This window comes from Tenrec ecaudatus, chromosome 16 (assembly GCF_050624435.1).
Source record: "Tenrec ecaudatus isolate mTenEca1 chromosome 16, mTenEca1.hap1, whole genome shotgun sequence".
Lineage (NCBI taxonomy): Eukaryota > Metazoa > Chordata > Mammalia > Afrosoricida > Tenrecidae > Tenrec > Tenrec ecaudatus.
This window is the reverse complement of record NC_134545.1, coordinates 19,151,607-19,170,966: the sequence shown is the minus strand read 5'-3', so window position 1 is coordinate 19,170,966 and position 19,360 is coordinate 19,151,607. Positions and strand designations below refer to the sequence as shown.

The window sequence follows — 19,360 nt, the reverse complement described above, 5'->3', positions numbered from 1 at the left end:
CAAACGTTAGTCAGAGGCCTTGGTCGGACTGCACCATGTATCCCACTGGCACAGGTACATCCCATAGGCTCTCTTGTGCTCCCAAACTGAGGTTATGTGATCTGCCACAGGTCACATGATGGAGGGGGGTAGGGCTAGGATGTGAGTCTCAGGAGGGAACATGGCCCTCCTCAATGGCCAGCTTGTTTATCTTAGTCTCCCCCAGGAGCCACATGGACTGGAAGGTGCCTGAGGCTGTAGCCCAGGCTCTGCCTCAATTCCAGGCAGAGGGGCCAGGGCATGGAGGACGGCCAGCTAAAGCTCTGCCACCTTCCTTCAGGGTCAGGGTCCTATAGCCTGGCTCAAGGACGGAAGAGGGGCAGGCTTGGGAGCCTCAGGGAACCAAACTCGTCTTGTCTCGGGCAGCCCTATAGAGAAGCATGGAGGGAGTGAAGGTGGCCAGAGTGTGCCAAGGGCCAAATGGAGAAGCCCTGTGCTGTGACTCAGGAAAGGGCCTTCCTGAGCCAGTGAGTGTCAGGTCACAGAGAGGTCAAATCATAGCCTGGGGCTCTTGGAGAGCTGAGGCTCCAGCAGCAAGGCCTTCCTAGTGTCCTATCCCCAGCTAGGGTTTTTTTTTAATCCTCAGAGGGAAAGGCAGTCACTGCCCACCTGGAGATGTGCCTACAAGCAGAAGCAGGAAACTGTGACAGGATCCGGTTTATTTTGCCGTGGGCGGGTGGTCCTGAGTGGCGTGTGCCACCCTGTCCCGGGCGGAGGAAGGGCCCGAGGGCCAGTTAAGGCCAGTGGCGGGAGAAGCAGGGGGCACGGAGCCCCTGGAATGCGATGAGGCCAGGAGGAGGCCCGGAGGCAGCTGTGGTCGGCTGTGGCAGGGTGCCCTGCCGCCCGGGGTGGAAGGCACCGGGACTGGGACCGGGCCATGGCTACAGGGGCCGTGGACCCAGGCCACATGGGCACCCCGGGGAAACGGGGCACAAGGGTGACACAACACGGAACACGAGAAATAGGAACACGACAACAGGAGCAAGCACATGGAACACATGGGCACAGTTTCACAGTCACAGGGACACCCAGCCACAGCCCAGCTGGACACAGACCACAGGGATGGACATACGTCAGGACAGGGACACACAGACTTGAGAGCCACTGAACTCGAAGGACATGGGGAGGGGCCTTTTGGCATGCTGCACAGGAATCACGTGAGCTGTGGGGCTGGCTTGGCAGACCCCGGGTTCAGTCTGTCTTCCACACTTTGTTAAGCAGCTTCACAACCTCGTCATAGATGATGAACACGATGGCCACATCGAGGCAGACGCGACCCAGGCGGGGGACGGTGCCCTTGTAGAACCTGCGAAGGGCACATGGGAGGGAGGCTGGTGAGCAGAGCAGTGCTCCCCCAGGGATGGTGAAGGAGAAGCGAGGGAGATGCACGGGGCAGGGCTTTGGGGTGGGGGTTGTCCAGGGAGAAGTCCTCCCCTGCCAGCCTGTCACTCACGCCTTGAGCCCCTCATTCCTCAGGATTTGCAGGCCACAGTCCAAGGTGTTCCGATACTTATGCGCCTCCAAGCCCTGTGCCACGCAAGCGCAGACAAGCACAGCTCAGCCACCAGCCAGCCGGGCCTCCCACCTGGCTCCCTGCACCGCGGCCACAGGCCCTCACCTGCATCCTGGTCTTGATCACATCCAGTGGAGTGTTCCCGAAAACACTGGCAGCACCGGCAATTGCTCCAAAGACCCCCGTGATCAGGGGATTCATGGGCTTGTTGGGGTTGTCCCCTGGGTGGGCGTGAGGATGCAGTCAGGGGGTGATGGGAGGATATGGGGGGTGGGGTGTCTCAGTACTCTCCCAGGGGTGGGTGGTAGGTTGAGAGGGGAGGGGCCTGGGGCAGGCCAGGGACCTTTGAAAGGGAGGGGACCCAGTGTGAGGGTCTGGGCGTGGGGGGCGGACCTCGGTACCAGTTCCGAAGGGAAGTCATGACAAAGAAGCGGATGGCCTGGTTGGAGCCCTGCTTCAGCACTGTGGCCGTGAGGCCCTGGTATGTGCCCTTTAGACCTGGGGCAGGAGCACACATTGGCACTCCCATCCCAGGCCAATGGGAGGAGGGGGCAGTCTCCTCCAGACAGGCTGAGGTCCCTGGCCCTCCCCAGGGGCTCACCTTGCTCTCTCACGATCTCTCGAACCCCATGGAAGAAACCTTTGTACTTGGGGCTGGGCGAAGTCTGATCATGGATGAACTTGACCTGAGGGGACAGCAAAGGAGCTGATTCCATAGAACCACCCATGGGCTGTTGGGTCACTCCACCCCTGGAGTCAAAAGCCAAGCCAGGCCAGGGTCTGAGCCAACTCTTCACTTGCAACCAGTGCCAACGTAGGCCACAGGGCAGGCAGCACCCAGCTGGGAAAGGAAGGGCCCCACTGTCTGCTGGTAATTCATTTCCTAGCTTTCAGCAGCAAACGAGTGCTACCTGGGACTTCTTTAAATGAACTTTTCTATCTTCTGACTAGCATACCCGCCCGCCCCCTCCCCCAGGGGTGGAGGGAGGCCCTTCCTGTGCCAACGCCTCCCAGCCAGCCCCTAGAGGCCCACCTTGACAGTTTCCATGGGACACACGACCACCACAGCCTCAGCTACCCCGGCGCCCAGGCCGCATAGCAGCCCTCGAGTGCTGTCCAGACGTCCCTGGGGGTCGCGCATGTGGTTGCTGAGAAACTCGAACATACCGAACCTGATGGGAGGGAGGAGATGAGAGACTGCCATCGTGGTGTGGATGGGCAGGTGGGCTGGGCCAGGTGTGTGTTGGGAGTACGGGGGAGGACTCACCGGACGGCCGCCTTGGGGATGGAGCCGTAGAGCAGGGAGCTGAGGCCACGGTACAGCCCCAGGACGCCATGACTGCGGACCGTCTGGCGCACGCAGTCCCCTGGGGGCAGAGGGGGCGGGTCAGTCCCCGCGGCGTGCCCCGGCCCGGCCCCTCGGACCCCCTGGCCCGCGCCAGTCCTCACCGATGCCCCGGTAGCGTGGAGGGTTTGCACGCTCGTCCAGCTGCAGCTGCGTCTTCACGTACTCGGTGGGGAAGGTGATGCAGATCTCGATGCCGCCAGCCAAGCCGCCTGCAGGGAGCGCGCCCTGAGCCCCCGGCCGGCCGCCGTCCCTCCCCCGCCCCGCACCCGCCCCCAACCCGGAAGTGAGGCGGGGCTTCGCGCGGCTGGGGGGGCCCCCTGGAAGCCGGTTCGGCCGCTGCGGGCCGGGGGGGCGCGGGCCCACCTGCTAGGATTGCCTTCCCCGGGTGCGTCAGCTTGGCTTTCCCGGGCGCGGGCGCGGCGGCCGCCAGGGTAGGGGGAGCCCGCGGGGCGCGGGGCGCGGCCATGGTGGGGAGGCGGCGGGCGAGCCGGCGGGCTCGGGTCCGAGCCTCCTGCGCTCGGCGCTGGGTCCGCGGCGGCGGCAGCCGAGACAGCGGCGACGGCGGCAGCGGGTTGTGGTCCGGGGGGCGGGGCGGCTGCGTCAGCGCAGGACTCCGCCCCGCGTGGTCCGAGCAGGGCCCCGCCCCCAGCCCGCCCCGCGCGGCCGGGAAACTGAGGCCGGGGGCCGGCGCAGCCAATAGCCTGACCCCCGGCGCCGGACCGGGGGGCGGGGCTGCGTTGTGAGTCCAGGTGCACCGCTGGGGGTGGGGGTGGGAGTGGGGGCGGGGGCCTTCGGGTTCCGCTTCGCGGGAGCTCAGGAGAGCAGCGACCCCGCCCCTGGTCCGATCGGGAGAGGGGGCAGACCCTCCCCCAGGGCACGGGAGTTTAACCCCTTCCCTCCTGCTTGGGGAGGGGGCCCGCGGTCTCGCCTGGGGAAGCCTTCCACGCGGAGCTCGTCTGGGAGACCTGTGCTGAAGTAACCGCCCCCCTGCCGTCAAGTCGGACCGTCCCTGCCCCACAGGGTCGATAGGAGTGGGCATCCACTCGCTGGCAGTGAGTTTGGTTGGCTAGGAGGACGGAGTCCAATTGCCCTTTAGGATTTGCGAGGGGCAGAAAATCTTCACTAGAGCAGATTGCCACGTCTTTCTCCCGTGGAGTGGACGGTGGGTGTGAACCACCGACTGTTTAGGCAACGACCCCCTGCTTAACCCACTGCATCACTAGGGCTCCGCCCATAAAGATGAAAACCCCGGAAGTCCACTGCTGCAGAATTGATTCAGCCAAGCCACCGCTAAGGCAGAGTAGACCTGCCCTCTACAGGTTCCTAGGGTGTTTCCCTTTTCGGAAGCCTGGCTGCCTGGCTTTCTCCCTGGGCACAGCCGGTGGGTCCAACTGCCAACTCTGCCGCAAGCAGCCCAACACCAGGGCTCCTTTCATTCTGCCTGTGCCCTCGCCGCCCTCCTCCCCCACCCCCACTCCCAGCAAATCTTTCGGGCTGTTTCTACCCGTCCCCTGCTCCCACACGCCAGGGGAGCATCAAACACATCAGAACTAGCTATGCTGTGATAAACTACCTTTAATTACAGCCTGGCATTTCCTTACAGACTAGTGTCCCGTGGGGGCTGCACAGTGGCCCTGAGGGTGGCAGTTCTGGCCAGTATGGGGTGTATAGGGTGCCCCTTTCACAGATGTCGGGTGTTGTGGGGCATCTTGGAAAAAGAAAGTCCACTGATGGCTGTGTCAGAAGAATCAATCTTAGTAGACATGAACAGGCCTGGAGGTGGTCTGCTCATCTGGGGTGGGCACATTCCTTGCAGAGCTTCGTGACTTGGTAGAGGGTATCCGGTTCCTGAGAGTCCTCTGTACCGTGAAGCCAGACAGGGAGGCTAGGCCAGACAGGATGGATGCAGCAAGTGGCTTGGCAGTGACTGCTTGCCAGCACTGGCTGCTGGCCTGATGGGGGATGGGGTGTAGGCACAGGTGGTAAGCAGAATTGTGGCTTCTGGTTGCCCCAGGGGGGCTTGACCAGCTCGACCTTGGACAGCAGGTGCCTGGCGGCCAGGAGGAGGACACTGACCACATCAGCTGCCTCTCATTCACGCCCATCAAAATCTAAAAGAACCAGATTGATTTTCCTGGTGGACGTTCACAGGATGCCACCCCATCCTTCCCAGGAAAGCTCATCCATGCCAAACCCTCCCCCCAGATGGGGCCACTACATCTTGGCTGCCTGGGACACAGCAGCAGTGCTATCACAGGGCAGGTGCCAGGCAGGAGAGGAGGCAGGCATGTCCTTAGGGGGCAGATGTCCCCTCAGCAGCTACATGGCTGGAGTGGAAAGAACCCAAAGGGCTGTACCCATCACCCACCCTCAGTTATACTGTTCTCCTTCCTCGTTCTGCTCTGACCTCCCACTTGCTTCCCCGAGGGGGCCACCTACCAGACACGAGGCATGGGCTCCTTCACCTGCCGCTCCTGCTCACGAAGACACTCCGAGGCTTCTAGTTGGTCCACCTGCCAAAGAGGTGGGAACCCTGAGCACCAGCCGGAGGGCTTTGTATGCCCCTTGAGCAGGCCTCTGGGAGAGGGGGAAAGAAAGGGGGGACCTCCAGGAGAGGGGGAAGCTGAGGGTATGCGTGCGGGGTGAGGGGTACTAGGCCCTCCAATTGGGTCCAGGTTGACTTCTGACTGAACCTAAACTGACCAACTGATCCCTACACCACACCTGTGAGGCACTTAAAAAAAAAAAAGATAACAACAAAACTCAACGGCCATCAAGTCAATGATGACTCATAGAGACCCTATAAGGACACGGTAGAAAACCTGTCTTTCCAAATGGGTGCATAAGCAAATGTGGTGAAGAAAGCTGATGGTGCCCGGCTATCAAAAGAGATAGTGTCTGGGATCTTAAAGGCTTGAAGGTGAACAAGCGGCCATCTAGCTCAGAAGCAAAAAAGCCCACATGGAAGAAGCACACCGGCCAGTGCGATCACGAGGTGCCAAGGGACCAGGTATAAGGCATCATGCAAAAAAAACGATATAAGTGTGTGTATGTATGTGTATATGTATATATGTATATATATACCATATTAAATGAAGGGGGAAGTGCAGAGTGGAGACCCAAGGCCCAAGTGTCGGCCAATGGAGATCCCCTCTTAGAGGGGTTTAGGAGAGGAGATGGGTTAATTAGGGTGCGAGGTAGTACCGATGAAGAACACAGCTTTCCCCCAGATCCTGGATGCTTCCTCCCCCCAACTACCATGATCCGAATTCTACCTTGCAGGGCTGGATAGGGCAGAGGTTGTACACTGGTACATATGAGGGCTGGAGGCACAGGGAATCCAGGGTGGATGATACCTTCAGGACCAAGGGTGTGAGGGACGATGCTGGGAGAGTGGAGGGTGAGTGGGTTGGAAAGGGGGAACCGATTACAGGGATCCACATGTGACCTCCTCCCTGGGAGAGGGACAGCAGAGAAGGGGGGAAGGGAGACTCCGGATAGGGCAAGATATGACAAAATAACGATGTATAAATTACCAAGGGCACATGAGGGAGGGGGGAAAGGGGAGGGAGTGGGAAAAAAAAAGAGGACCTGATGCAAGGGGCTTAAGTGGAGAGCAAATGCCTTGAGAATGATTGGGGCAGGGAATGTATGGATGTGCTTTATACAATTGATGTATGTATATGTATGGATGGTGATAAGAGTTGTATGAGTCCCTAATAAAATGTAAAAAAAGAAAAAAATGATTAGGGCAAAGACTGTACAGATGTGCTTTATACAATTGATGTATGTATTAGTATGAACTGTGATAAGAATTGTATGAGCCCCAATAAATTGTCAAAAAATAAATAAATAAATAAAATTAAAAAGAAAACCTGTCTTTCTCCCACCAAGCGGCTGGTGGTTTTGAACTATGACCTTGCGGATCTCAGCCCATATGCATAATCACTACACCATCAGGGCTCCCTTAAAGAGAAAAACTGATTTTAATTAACCATCATAAGGTCAACTCCAGGTGTCTGTTATTTTTTCAGCCTAACCATTAGCCAAACAGTGGAGACAAGGCATACAGTCCCCCTCCCACCCTGCCTGCCAAATCACAGCAACCCGATGTACCACACAGCCAAATAGTGCTGGTCCTGCACCCTGGTGATCTTCCTCCTTTCCCACTGATGCTCTACTTTTTCAAGTACGATTCTCTTCTCCACCACATCTCTCTTGATACCATGCCCAAGGGACACGAGACGAAGTCTCACTATCGTCGCTTCTAGGGAGCATTGTAGTTCTGCTTCTCCCCAAACAGCTGTGCGGTTTTATGACAGTCCACGGCGCTCACACGGCTCTGCTCATAAACAACTCTGTTGTCTAGTTGATTCTGACTCATCTCCACTCAGCAGGGAAGACTTGAACTGCCTCCCAGGATTTCCGGAGGTCTAAATGTTTACAGGAGCAGGCTGCCTCATCTTTCTCCTGTGGAGTGGGGGGTAGGTTTGAACCAGTGACCTTTTGGCTAGCAGCCCAACACTTAACCGGCTCTACTATCAGGGCTTCAAAAAGAGAAAAATGCTGTGGAAACAAGTGGCGTTCGGTGCTGTCAAGTCAGTTCCTTTAGAAAGTCTCAATTTCCTTCCCCAGGGTGGACGGTGGTTTAGAACTGCTGACTTTTCGGATTGCAGCCCAACTTCCAATCATTATGCCACTAGGGTTCCCTCCTACAGTCCAGCAGGGGCTGATGACTATAGGCTGTGAGAGTGCCTGACTCATGGACTCCCCGCTTTTCACTGACCTGTGAGGGGCGGTGTGAGGCTACTGCCAAGCAGTACGGCACTTGACCCCCTTCATCGAGTCAGCCAGATGCTGTGCATTATAGCTGGGGCCCTATTGGGGGAGACAGGCTCCCCCTGGATGGGGAAGTAGCCTCAGGAAGCAGCCCCCCACATTCTCAGGTGCTAGCAGAACAAAAGAGCCACTAGATCTGGGGGCTCTAGGCCAGTTGCACTGCAGTTACGGAGTCTGAACTGTGTCCAGCGTGAGCCTGGGCCAGGGACACCAGCAGAGAGCCCTGCCAGATCCCCCACCTTCCCTTGAGTCATGCCTGATACCCGCTGAACCGCATCCTGTTCCCTTCTCTCCCTGCTGTGGGGAGTGGGTCTGAGAGGTTGGAGGGCTTATACCTGGCCCCACTCTATCTTACTTGTGCAGGCTCACAGAGCTCAGGGTCAAGGTTTATACCCTCTCTCCCCAGGCAGAGCCTGCAGGCCTGCCTCACAGTTACTTCCATCTGGGAGGCTCCCAGGCCAGTCTTCCAATTGGGAAGGGATCCCATTCTCACAGTACTGCTCCAGCCTCATCCAAGGACTGCCCCCCAACCCAGGATGGGGAGCCCTTCGCCGTCCTATCATGAGGAGCATCATGTCTGGGCCCTGCAGAGCAGGGGGTTGTTCAGGCAGGACAGAGGTGTAGAGGTATCTGGGGTGCTAGAACCGAATGCTGGGTTGTTGGGACCACTGTGGCAGCTTGTCACCAAGCTGACTATGGCCTTAGATTCTGTGTGTGGTCACATCCAGACCCAAGTGACAGGATGGTCACCTGTCCATCACCCACAACAGAGTGGGAGTACGTACCCTTCCACTTCCCTGGGCCCTTCTGGGACCTAGTCAGTGAGGGTGTTACTCCTAATGTCCACCCAGGGACCCTTGGCAGCCAGAGAGCCACACCCCTTGACCTTCTTCCTGGGGTGTCTCAGGAAGGATGGGGTGGTGAGTAGCACCTACAGGTGAGAACAGCCTCCCTGTCCCTACCCTGGGCTGCCTGCACACCGCCAGCTTCTGACGGGCACTCCAGACCCAGAACATGAGCCAGTCAGTTGTCCCCTGGCAGTCTACACAGCAACGGCCAGTGGACAGGGTGGTGCCCTGCCTGCTGCTACCTCTGTACTGGTGGCTAATGTCTACTGAGTGGGCAAGGACCTTCCTCTCCTGTCATTGGCCGGTGGCTTCAGAACAGCCCAGTCCCATGGACTCTGGAACCAGTAGTCGTGCCCGGTGTTGGCTGGTCAGGCTCTCTCCTCCACTGTGAAGCACAGCCCACCAGGGAAGAGGGGCCACTGTCCAGACTGGAGATGCCTGAGTGGACCTGCAGGCAGACTCTGCTAAGAGGTGGCTTTCCTCAGTGTAAGGCCCTGGGATACCAGGTGACCACATGAAGGCCCGGATGGGGGCTTCAACATGTAGCCCCCACACCTCCACTAAACCATTGTCATCGGTGGTGGTGAGAGCAACCCTAAAAGGACAGGGTAGAATTGCCTCTCTAGGTTTCTGAGGTTGTAAATCCTTATGGGAATTGCTAACCTCATCTTTCTCCCTGGGAGCAACCAGTGGGTTTGAACTGACCTTGCAGTTAGCAGCCTGACACGTTCTGCAGGGCTCCTCAGGGGGCATGTTCTCAACCTCAGACTCACAGCCATTGAGTAGAACTGCCCCCTGTAGGTTTCTGAGACTGACTCTTTCACAGGAGCACTGGTGGTTTTGAACTGCTGACCTTGCAGGCAGTAACCCCATGCGTAACCACGATGCCACCAGGGCTCCTAAGGAGGGGAAAGGTTCTTGAGGAGGGTAACAATTGGGGAGCACTAGGGTGGTATCAGGCCCAGAGCAGGGCAGCATGTGGTGGGAGAAGGGACGAGTGGGGACCAAGGGTGTGGTGTGGACCTACTCACCGTGTTGATGTACTCCCGCGTCAGCTGGACCAGGTAGGGCGCAGCATAGTCCAGGAGCCCGTGTCTCCAGGCCAGCTCGAGCACCACGTCCGGATGCAGCAGGTCATAGCAGGTGAAGAGTGAGGCTGCAAAGCACTCCCGCTGGCCCCTCTCCAGGAGCCAGTGCAGCAGCTCCTCCGCCAGCTCTGTGTCCCGGGACTCTGCAGCCAGCTGCATGGCGTCCTGCCAGGAAGCACACGCGGCTGCCCAGCCTGCACCAGCCCAGGCTTGTGCCATAGGAGTGTGCTTTCAGGAGCAGCCGTGGGCCAGGCAGGGCAGGGGGCACAGCAGGCTCCAAGAGTAGGCAAGTTTGGACACACTGAGCTACCTTCTGAGCAGATGCGGATAGAGCCGCCACTAAGCCTGCGGCCACCAGGGCCCTCTTGATGCACGGGGACCCTATAGGACAGAGCAGAACTGCTCCCTGGGGATCAGTCTTCACTGGAGCAGACAGTCCCATCATTCTCCTGTGGAGTCGCTGGTGGACTCGAACTCCCGACATGTCCATGAGCAGCCCCACATTCACCTCCCTGCTCCACCAGAGTGATTCTGACCCGGAGCAACTCCACAGGACAGCGCAGAACTGCTCCCTAGCGTGTATCTTTATGGGAGCAGACAGCCTCATCTTTCTCCCTCAGAGCAGCTGGTGGATTTGAACTGCTGACATTTCAGCAGCCCAGCCTTTAGAACCTACTGCCCCACCACGGTTCCCGTTTCAAGGAGAGGCTGAATTGTGTTTTGTTAGTTTTCATTTTTCTGCCACCAATGACTTAGGTCCTAAGAAAAGCCAACAAACCCATGCTGCGGGTCAGAATCAATTCTGACTCCCAGCAGCCCTCGAAGGCCCGAGACCAAAGTTGGTCTCGAATACCATGTGGGCACGCCGTTAGCCTTGAAGTTGCTCATGACCAGAAGACTGCAAGGTGCTAGTGTGGCATTAGCCAGGTTGGCCACCACCACCAGCAGCAGTGGTAACGATGACTTGGACCAGTACAAAGCAGGCACTTTGTGGCCACTGTCACCTTGAGCTATTTCCCTAGTCTATTCTCTAGATTCCTGTGTATGGAGTGGGAGAAAAATGTGGAGCAAAACTCCAAGTCACAAAGGAGGACCAGGCTTTACTAGTGGACAGGTGCAGACACACTTGGAGGGGAACACGGCCTGGGACTCAATTATTCAGCCGTGTGTGTGACAATAACACAGCCCAACAACAATTTTTTTTCATGGTATCTCGATTCAAAACATTGCATTGGCTAGACTACATCCATGCTACTGTCTAATTTCGTGTGGGTTAAATGGTTGGAAAGTTTATATCAGAAATCTGTGCTTTGGGTGTCAGTAGGTTTTCAGGTGGTTTTGAATCGGTTTCCTTTGTGCTGAGAGGTAGTGATTCGAACACTACATCAAAATGCCCTGGCTTGTTTATGGGCGAGCAGAGTGAAGAGTGGCCAATGGCACAGGTTCTGGATCTCATTTAACTGGAGCTGACACGGGAAATCTGGCATCTCTTGTCAATCAAGAGGTCAAATATTCCCAGGAACGGGGCACCTTTTGGAGGAAACACAATGTGCTTTGGTTGGAGTAAGGCTCGGGAGGTATGCAGTCCTTAGAGTAACTGACTGTTTGCCATCCACAGGGCAGCATTTGCCCAAGGCGGGCATGAAGGGTTGAGGAGGAGGAGCGATGGAAACAGAAAACAAGAGGAGGAAGAAAACAGAACAGAGACACACAGGAGGTGTGCCTCCTCTTTGTCCCACGGAGATCTTGGTTGGTTTCACTGCTGACCTTGAAGTTAGCTCTCCTAGCAGCTTCCATTTCAGTTCAAACCCCCAGGGCAGCGTTTCTTGAGGTCTATCTGTGGGATGCTCCGCAGCACTTTATCTGAGAACCACTGCTCCACATGGGCATGTGAATGGCTTTGCTTGACATGCTTAGCTGCAGGTGCGCTGGCTGGCTCAGAGAGGACAGGCTGCCTGAGAGAGGAGGTGCCAGCGGGGTGGGATGTGCGCCACTGCTGGGACCAGTGTGTGTGCCCTGGCACTCCATTGTCAGTAGAGCAATGGCTTCCCCTCCCGTGTGTCTGAGCCTGACTGTCCCAGAGCATCTTCTCCTTTCTGGCCCTTCGCAGGGAGGGCTGGGAGCTCTGGCCTTCAACTGAGCTGTCCAGGATCAGGCTCCAAACTGGAGGTGGCAACGTGGGTCGAAGTTCACCGTGCGCCAGGGTCATTCCCTTGATGGGGTCCGAGCCCAGGGTCACAGTGCACATGTCCCAGAAACCCACTGACGAGGGCAACACCTAGGCACACACCTGAGAAGTCTCCCCAGCGATCTGCTGAGGAGGCTCCAGGGCCCAGGAGATGGCTCAGGGCGGATGGTGTTACAAAAGTGGTCTCTTGTGCAACTCCACCCTGCTCTACTGGGCAGGTGCTCCTGTCGAACCAGGAGGTGGTGGGTGGCACCTCCAGAATCCTCAAGGAGCTCAGCAGGAACAGACACCCACACATCTGGAAGGTGACTTTCGTTTGGCTACTTTATTCCCCAACTCTTGATAGGAAGGAAGTGCCAGTGGGTGGCGGCAGCCATGCTGCATTCAGGGAGGCAATCAATCCACAGGCGCAACTGAAGGTCTCCTCTTGGGAGAAGGGAAGCTGTGTGCGTCTAAGAGGACCACGCTGGCCACGTTTTGGAAGCAGTTCCACTCTGCCCGAGGGTCACCAGGAGCTGCAGTTGATGCGCCACCACTGGGTTTGGCTTGGGTTGATATCTACTGATGGTGAGCCAGTGGTTAAGTGCTTGGCTGCTGAGAGTTCGGTGGTTCAGATCCACCAGGCATACCAGAGGAGAAAGCTTGAGGCCGTCTGCTTCTGTAAAGTTTACAGTCCTGGGTAGTTCTACAGGGCTGCAGCGAGTTGGAATCTACTGGATTATTTATTTGATTTTGGGTTTCCTGCGTTTAATGGTGGCGGTGGGGGGTGTGTCCCAGTTCCCATTTGCTCTCCTAAAAAGCTGGAGGTTGGAGTTTTCCCAGAGGTGCCTCAGAAGAAAAGCTTGGTGCTCTCTTTCTGAAAACTCCGCTACAAAAGGCCCTCTGGGTGAGGCAGGATAAGCCCCTGCCCGGACTTACTGCCCAGAGACACACTAATCCTTCAACCCAAAAGTCTCCTTTCGACCAAACAACATTTTAGCTTAACCAAGCAAGCCTGTCTGCCTTGAGCACTGTATAGTCAGTTTTAACTACCATCTGTGGGGTCAGAGGAGCCCTGGTGGCGTGGTGGCTATGCGTTGGGCTGTGAACGGACGGTCAGCAGCTGGGGGGTGGGGATAGAAGGGGCTTTGTACTTCCATAAGGAGCTACAGTCTCTGTCCTATAGGAGGCGACACTGACTCCATGCAGCGAGTTTGGTCTTTTGGTTTCTATGGGCTCAAACTGGCCACAGCCGCTCTGAGGTTTGGAGAGGAAGGAGCAACTGTGAGGAGGAGGTGTGCGTGGTGGCTCAAGTTGCGGAATGTAATTGTTGCTGCTGCTGCTGCTGTTATGTGCCGTCAAGTCGGTGCCAGCTCCTGCCGACCCTGTGGCCAACAGAACGGAACGCCGCCCGGCCCCGCGCCATCCCGACAGGCGTGGTCATGTTTGAGCCCATGGCCGCAGCCACACTGTTAACCCAGCTGGTGAGGGCCTTCTCTTCCGCTGGCCCTCTTCTTGACCCAGCCCCATGTCCTTCTCCAGGGCTGGTCTCTCCTGACAACCCGTCTAAATACGTAAGATGAAGTCTCCCCATCCTTGTCTCTAAGGAGCACCCTGCCTGTACTTCTTCCCAGACAGATATGTTTGTTCTTTTGGCAGCCCACGGGACTTTCTTTTTTTTAAATCATTTTATTGGAGGGATTGTACAACTATGATCACAATCCATCCGCCCATCCTTTGTGTCAAGCACATTTGTACATTTGTTGCCATCATCATTCTCAAAACATTTTCTTTTTACGCGAGCCCTTGGTATCAGCTCATTTTTTCTCCTTCCCTCACAAACCCTTGACAATTTATAAATTATTTTTTCATGTTTTACCCTGTCCTATGTCTCCCTTCACCTACTTTTCTGTTGTCTGTCTCCCAGGGAGGGGGTTATATATTGATCCTTGTGATCAGTTCCCCCTTTCTCTTCCACCTTCCCCTTACCCTCCTGGTATCACCACTCTCATCACCGGCCCTGAGGGGATAATCTTTCCTGGATTCCCTGTGTTTCCAGTTCCTATCTGTACCAGTGTACATGTTCTGGTCTAGTTGGATTCGTAAGGCAGGATTGGGATCATGATAATGGGGGGAGGAAGCATTAAAGAACTAGAGGAAAGTTGTGTGTTTCATCGTTGCTACACTGCACTCTGACTGGCTCGTCTTCTCCCTGAGACCCTTCTGTAAGGGGATGTCCAGCTGCCTACAGATGGGCTTTGGGTCTCCATTCCATACCCTCCCTCATTCACAATGATAGGATTTGTTCCTTGATGCCTAATACCTGAGGGACTTTCAATATTCTTTGCTGGCACCGGCACTTAACTGCATCGAGTCTTCTTCTGTCTTTCTTATTCAGGATCCAACTTTCACATGTCTAACTGTCTCATGAATATGAGGCATGGGTCAGGTGCACCTTTGTCCTCAAAGCAACTGTCTAGCTTCTGAACACGTTAAAGAGGTCTTGTGCAGCAGGTGTATCTAATCTGCTGCACAAGATTATAATTCTAACTCTAAGTCTTTGCAATTGAGTCGATGCCAACTCACAGCACCCCTGTAGGGCAGGGTAGAACTAGCTGCCCCTGTGAGTTTCTGAGACTGTAACTCTTGACAGGAGTCAAAATCCCAGTGAGTGGCTGGTGGTTTCAAACTGTTGACCTTGAGGTTAGCAGTCCAACGCATAACCACTATGCCATGGGGGCTCCTCAATATAAGCAGGGCCATCGGAGTGCACCTAGAGGGACGGTTGCATGCTTGGCTATGCATGGTCTCAGTAACAATAATAAAAGGAGATAAGTTTCAAAGCACACACACGAAACACCATCTGGAGCATAGCTGTGTGCTGACAGACAGGGGCCATCTGCTCAGTGATAACTGGCTACATTAATAACAGACACTGGGCCTCTAGACCACTCCCAACTCTTGCTTTATGTTCTAAGACTGTGTCTTGAGGCCCTGTTAGCTTCATTCTTCCTTCGCCTCCACGAGAATCTCTTGGAGAAACTCGGAGAAGGCAGACCCAACCAACCCAAAGCCATCAAGTTGACTCCAACTCCGCGCCACCCGCTAGGGCAGAGGAGAATTGCTCTCTATGGTATCCGAGACGTTCCCCTCCGGGACAGCTTGTGGGCTTGAACTGCTGCCCTTATGGCTAGTGGCCCAGCACTTCACTCACTATGCCATCAGGACTCCTACAGGGGAGGCCAAGAGTAGTTACTGATCACCCTTCTGTCCCCCAAGCATCCTAGAGCGAGCACACAGAAGCAGGGAGGAGAGATGGGTCATGCCAGGCCTCCTGGGGCCACCAACCTTGTAGAGCTGGTCTTTCTTACAGAGCTCCACACTCTGGGCCCACCGGCCTGCCTCCTTGTACAGCTGGGCAGCCAGGCGCCGGAACTCTATCAGCGGGTGCCTCTCCAGGCGCTGAGCCAGGCCGATGTGGTCAAAATTGTCATAGGCCTCCAGGGACGCCCTCAGAGCCTGGAAACACCGCCTTACTGTGAGGCCTGTGGCTCCGTGGAATGTCTCGGAGGGCTGTGGCAGCCAGCCCAGCTTCAGAAAGCATGCCCTCCCAACCACCCCCTATTTGGTAGCCTGGTGAGGGGACAGACTAAGAGCCCAAGGCTGGACTGTCTGTACTGGCCCTACTCTTGGGAAGCCACAGCACCACCAGAGAGCAGCTGTCCCTGGGGCTAGAAGGGGAAGCCCACCCCTGCCCAGGCTTGTTTGGTGCACCAAGCCAGTAACCATCCTCCATACCCACCTGGTAATCCTCTTCTTCCAGCAGCAGGTGGTTCAGTGCCTCATTCACACTCTGGTCATTGTGGCTCTGGACTGAGCGCAGGTAGGGCTTCACTAGGGACAGTTGGCCTGCCTGCAGAGCCAGGGAGGGGCGGTCAGGGCCCTCACACAAGCTAAGTCTGAGGACGGCATGGCTGGGGCACCTGGGGTTGGGCAGGTGCCTTTTAAGGAGGCGAGTGTAGGACATCTTCCGGACAACTAGCACCTCCATCTGCGATAGGAAGGGCAAAGGCTCTGGGGTTGGTCCGTGGATGCTACTTCCTCTCTAGACATGTGGGCTAGTAGGTGTGTACTGTCAAACCTAAAACTGGGCGAGTCATTAAATCTTCAAACAGTCCAAGGATGGAGCTTGGAGGACGCATATTAAAGAACTCTTGAGTCAGAAGACCTTCGAAGCTTGTGGACCCTAGCTTGCCATCCCCCTGCCCGCTGCCACCTTTTCTGGAAGCAGTGAGGTCCACCAACTCACCTTGGAGAAGAAACTGATGGTTCTGGCGTGGTCCAGTCGGGCTGAGAGTGCCAGAAGGAGGTTGTTGATGAGCAGGGGTTTGTAATCCAGGTAAAACTGCAGGGCTTTGTAGCAGAGCTCCACATTGCCGACCTGGGAGGACGTGACAGTCAAGGGCGCCTACAGAAACCTTCTAACGTGGATGGGGAGAGACTTAGGTCCTAAAAGCTCACAAGTGGCCGTCCAAGGTGCAACTACTGGCATTTCCCCATCGGGAGGAAGAGCACAAAACTCACAAGACCCCTGGAGACAAGCAGTCCCGTGGCCCAGTGGCCCATGCCCACAGCAGCCTCCCACGCCCTGAGATCAGAAGAACGAGGCGGGCCTGCTTACCATCGCAACGGCTCTGAAAGGGGTTGAATTAGAAAGCCTTGGGAGAATGGGAGAACAATGTGGAACAGAATTCAAAATCATAAAAGAGACTAGGCTGACCGGGCAGTTAGAGACAGGTAGAAATCCCCACCACCACCACCCATCCCAGGACAATGACCCTTAGTCGCCTTCCAGTCTGGATCTGAACACACCTCTGCGTGAAGAATAATCAGTCAGTTGAGGTTACAAGAGCAGCGTTGAGCCAAGGACGAAGTTCAGAGAGTTGGGAAAGAACGGAATGGAAACAGGAGACAGGAGGAGGAAGTGGGTAGGGAATGCGTTCAGGGGACTGCAATCCAGGAACTGCAACACACTGTGTACGCACTGTCGACCGGCAAGCCGGTGGCCTGCTCGGTAAACCTTTGCCGTAACCATCACGCCGCTAGGTGCTGTCCAGTTGGTTCCGACTCCTGGCGACCCTATGGACAAGACGACCAAACACCGGCCGGTCCTGGGACATCCTCACAGCTGTTCTTATGTCTGAGTCCACTGTTATAGGTATTGCGACAGTCCATCTCGTGGAGGGCCTGCCTCTTTCTCGCTGCCCCCCAGCCTTACCAAGTATGACGTCCTTCTCCAGGGACTGGTCTCTCCTGATAACATGTCCGAGGTACAGGACATAATGCCTTGCCATCCTTGCTTCTAAAGGAACATTCTGGCTGTACTTCTTCCATGAAAGATTGATGACATCAAGAATGCCTGTGACCCCCCCCCCAGGGGCCCCATCCTCACCTCCAGGTGGCTGGGCTCCACCCCTCCCCGCAAAAAAACACGCCCCAAATTCACTGCCATCAAGGCAATGCTGACTCATAGTGAACCCCCTGTGGGTTTCTGAGACTCTAGCTGTTAATGGGAGTAGAAGGTCCAGCTTTTTTCCCACAGAGCTGCTGGCAGTTTCAAACTTCTGACCATGCAGATCAAAGCCCAACGCAAAACAACTACCCCATCAGGGTTCATGTGGCCCCACCTCCAGGCAGGGCCCCTTTATCAGAGGAACTTGTCTGGGCTGTCTCCAGGAGACTGCAGCACCCCTGCAGTGGCACTCCCAAAGACTCAGATGGACGTCTTTCTCCTCAGCCCTAGCCAGCTGCCCCACTGCATCTCTCACTCACTCACTGCCCCCCTCGAGGCCCTCAGAGGCAGGGGTAGGGGTACAAAGCACATCTGACACCAGCTCAGTGCCTGAGGGGAACAAGGTCAGCACAAGCCTGTCCTGTTACTTGAACTCAAGAGGTAAAGCGAGCCCCAGTGAACCCCACTGTGCTGAATGCCACATGTGCTTTGATCTGGGAAAGACCGTTCCTGGAGCTGGCCTGGAGCCCAGTGTGGGCACCCACTCTCTGTGCAAACCTGACAGGGCTGCCCCTCCGAGTTGGCTCCAGCGGCAAGCTCTGCGCCCAGGGAGGCGTGCTGCCACGTGTTAAAGTCTAGTCAGGTCGCTGGAGCTTGCCTCTTGGCACCGTCCAGGCTGCCCTCCTGTCTGTGCTTTTAACACGATTCAGCAACTTGCTGCCTGGGAGGGCGGCGGAAGGCCAAGGTCTGTGCACTGCTCTGGGCTTGGGTGGAAGCTGGAGGGCAGGTTCCAAGGCTGTGGCCATTGGCTTGTTGTGGGCATTAGTGGTGGTGCCAGATGTGTTTAAGGCATGAGGCCAGAGCTTGGCTGGAAGGGGCAGGTGTAAGGGCAGGGACACCAGGGTGATGTGTGATGTGTGTGATGTGTGTGATGTGTGATGTGTGATGTGGTGACCTCCTGCTCCTCTATGGCCAGACCCAGACACGTCCTCTGTTCTCCTGCCCTCCCAGAGGACTCACGACCCAGCACCACAGAAGACGATTAACAGTGGCGTGGTCATGTCAAAAATGTCCCCACGGAATGGGGAGTCCAGAGGTGAAGCTAACGTCACATCAAGAACAGGCCTGGCCACCAACCTGCTGCTTCTGCTCTAGGGGCCTAGGGTGAAGTTGGTGGCTCTCCAGACCAAAGCCTCACCCCTGCCTGCCACCTCTGAGACATACTGATCACATCATGATACTGACCACCAAGCAAACCCACGGATGTAAAAAACACAGCCTACACCAGAGCTTAGAATGTGAAAAAGAGTGTATCTAGACTTGCTCAAGTCCAGAGGAGGTGGCGAGGGGGTGCCACACGTTGTAGCCAACATGAGAGGCGCCTTGTCCATCTGTGACCTCTGCCCTCTGGCAGCCACTGTGGATTTGGCCAAGGTGAGGCATTCCAGCAGCCATATGCTGACAGGCATGCCTTCTGGGGGGATTCCTGCGGGTGGCACTCTGTTCCCCAGTCAAGGCAGCTGTGTTAACTAAGCTTTGTGTCAACCTGGCTGGGTCAGGATTCTCAGCGGTAATCACCACCTTTATGGAATCTGCCATGAGCATCAGGGTGAAATCCAACCCCCTTATGCAGGCCACAGGACCCGATGGTGTAGTGGTTACGAGCTGGGCTGCAATCTGCAAGGTCATCAGTTCAAAACTACCTGCTGCTCCATGGGAGAAAGATGAGACTTCCTACACAGAAAGGGTTCCAGTCTCAGAAACTCACATGGGGCCATTCTACCCTGTCCTATAGGGCCATTATGAGTTGGCATGGACTCAGTGGCAGTGAGGTTGGTTTACTCAGGTTCCAGGCTTGATGCTATTTTAAGGCACTTTCCCAGGGATTGACATACTTCCTACATAAGTAGACGCTGTGGAGAGCTTGCTTTTTGCTGAAGTCGGATCTGGTTCATTGACCCTCTGGTTCTTTGGACTTGAGCCAACAGTCTGCTACATTGTCTGCC

General features: G+C 56.1%; 2 protein-coding genes across 4 annotated transcripts in view; both read right to left on the bottom strand.

The window, feature by feature from the left end:
* Positions 1-681: 681 nt before the first annotated feature.
* Positions 682-3,504, bottom strand: SLC25A1 (solute carrier family 25 member 1). The gene is made up of 9 exons (XM_075533405.1): positions 3,264-3,504; positions 3,002-3,109; positions 2,820-2,919; positions 2,586-2,724; positions 2,154-2,238; positions 1,946-2,050; positions 1,658-1,773; positions 1,493-1,566; positions 682-1,345 (listed from the first exon to the last, which is right to left on the bottom strand). The coding sequence occupies exons 1-9, from the start codon at positions 3,364-3,366 to the stop codon at positions 1,231-1,233; spliced, it is 945 nt and encodes a 314-aa protein (XP_075389520.1). The 5' UTR covers positions 3,367-3,504; the 3' UTR covers positions 682-1,230.
* A 970-nt stretch (positions 3,505-4,474) lies between these two features.
* The window catches only part of CLTCL1 (clathrin heavy chain like 1), a 109,132-nt gene continuing 94,246 nt past the window's right edge, over positions 4,475-19,360 (bottom strand). The window contains exons 27-32 of one of the 3 annotated variants that reach the window (XM_075533404.1): positions 16,152-16,283; positions 15,645-15,755; positions 15,191-15,361; positions 9,619-9,840; positions 5,340-5,413; positions 4,475-5,011 (exon numbers count right to left, since the gene is read on the bottom strand). In XM_075533404.1, coding sequence (XP_075389519.1) covers position 5,011; positions 5,340-5,413; positions 9,619-9,840; positions 15,191-15,361; positions 15,645-15,755; positions 16,152-16,283 — 711 coding nt within the window. In that variant the 3' untranslated portion in view covers positions 4,475-5,010. Of the gene's footprint in view, positions 5,012-5,339; positions 5,414-9,618; positions 9,841-15,190; positions 15,362-15,644; positions 15,756-16,151; positions 16,284-19,360 lie in introns of those variants that run through there. The other 2 variants (XM_075533402.1, XR_012780398.1) reach the window with 2 other exon arrangements.

Bases quoted from the DNA above. Each gene is read 5' to 3' on its own strand.
- SLC25A1 (XM_075533405.1), bottom strand. From the start codon at position 3,366: ATGGCCGCGCCCCGCGCCCCGCGGGCTCCCCCTACCCTGGCGGCCGCC. The intron at 2,051-2,153 runs GTGAGCCCCTGG...CTCCTGCCCCAG, and splicing joins AGAGATCGTGAGAGAGCAAG to GTCTAAAGGGCACATACCAG. The intron at 1,346-1,492 runs GTGAGTGACAGG...TGCCCTTCGCAG, and splicing joins AGGAATGAGGGGCTCAAGGC to GTTCTACAAGGGCACCGTCC.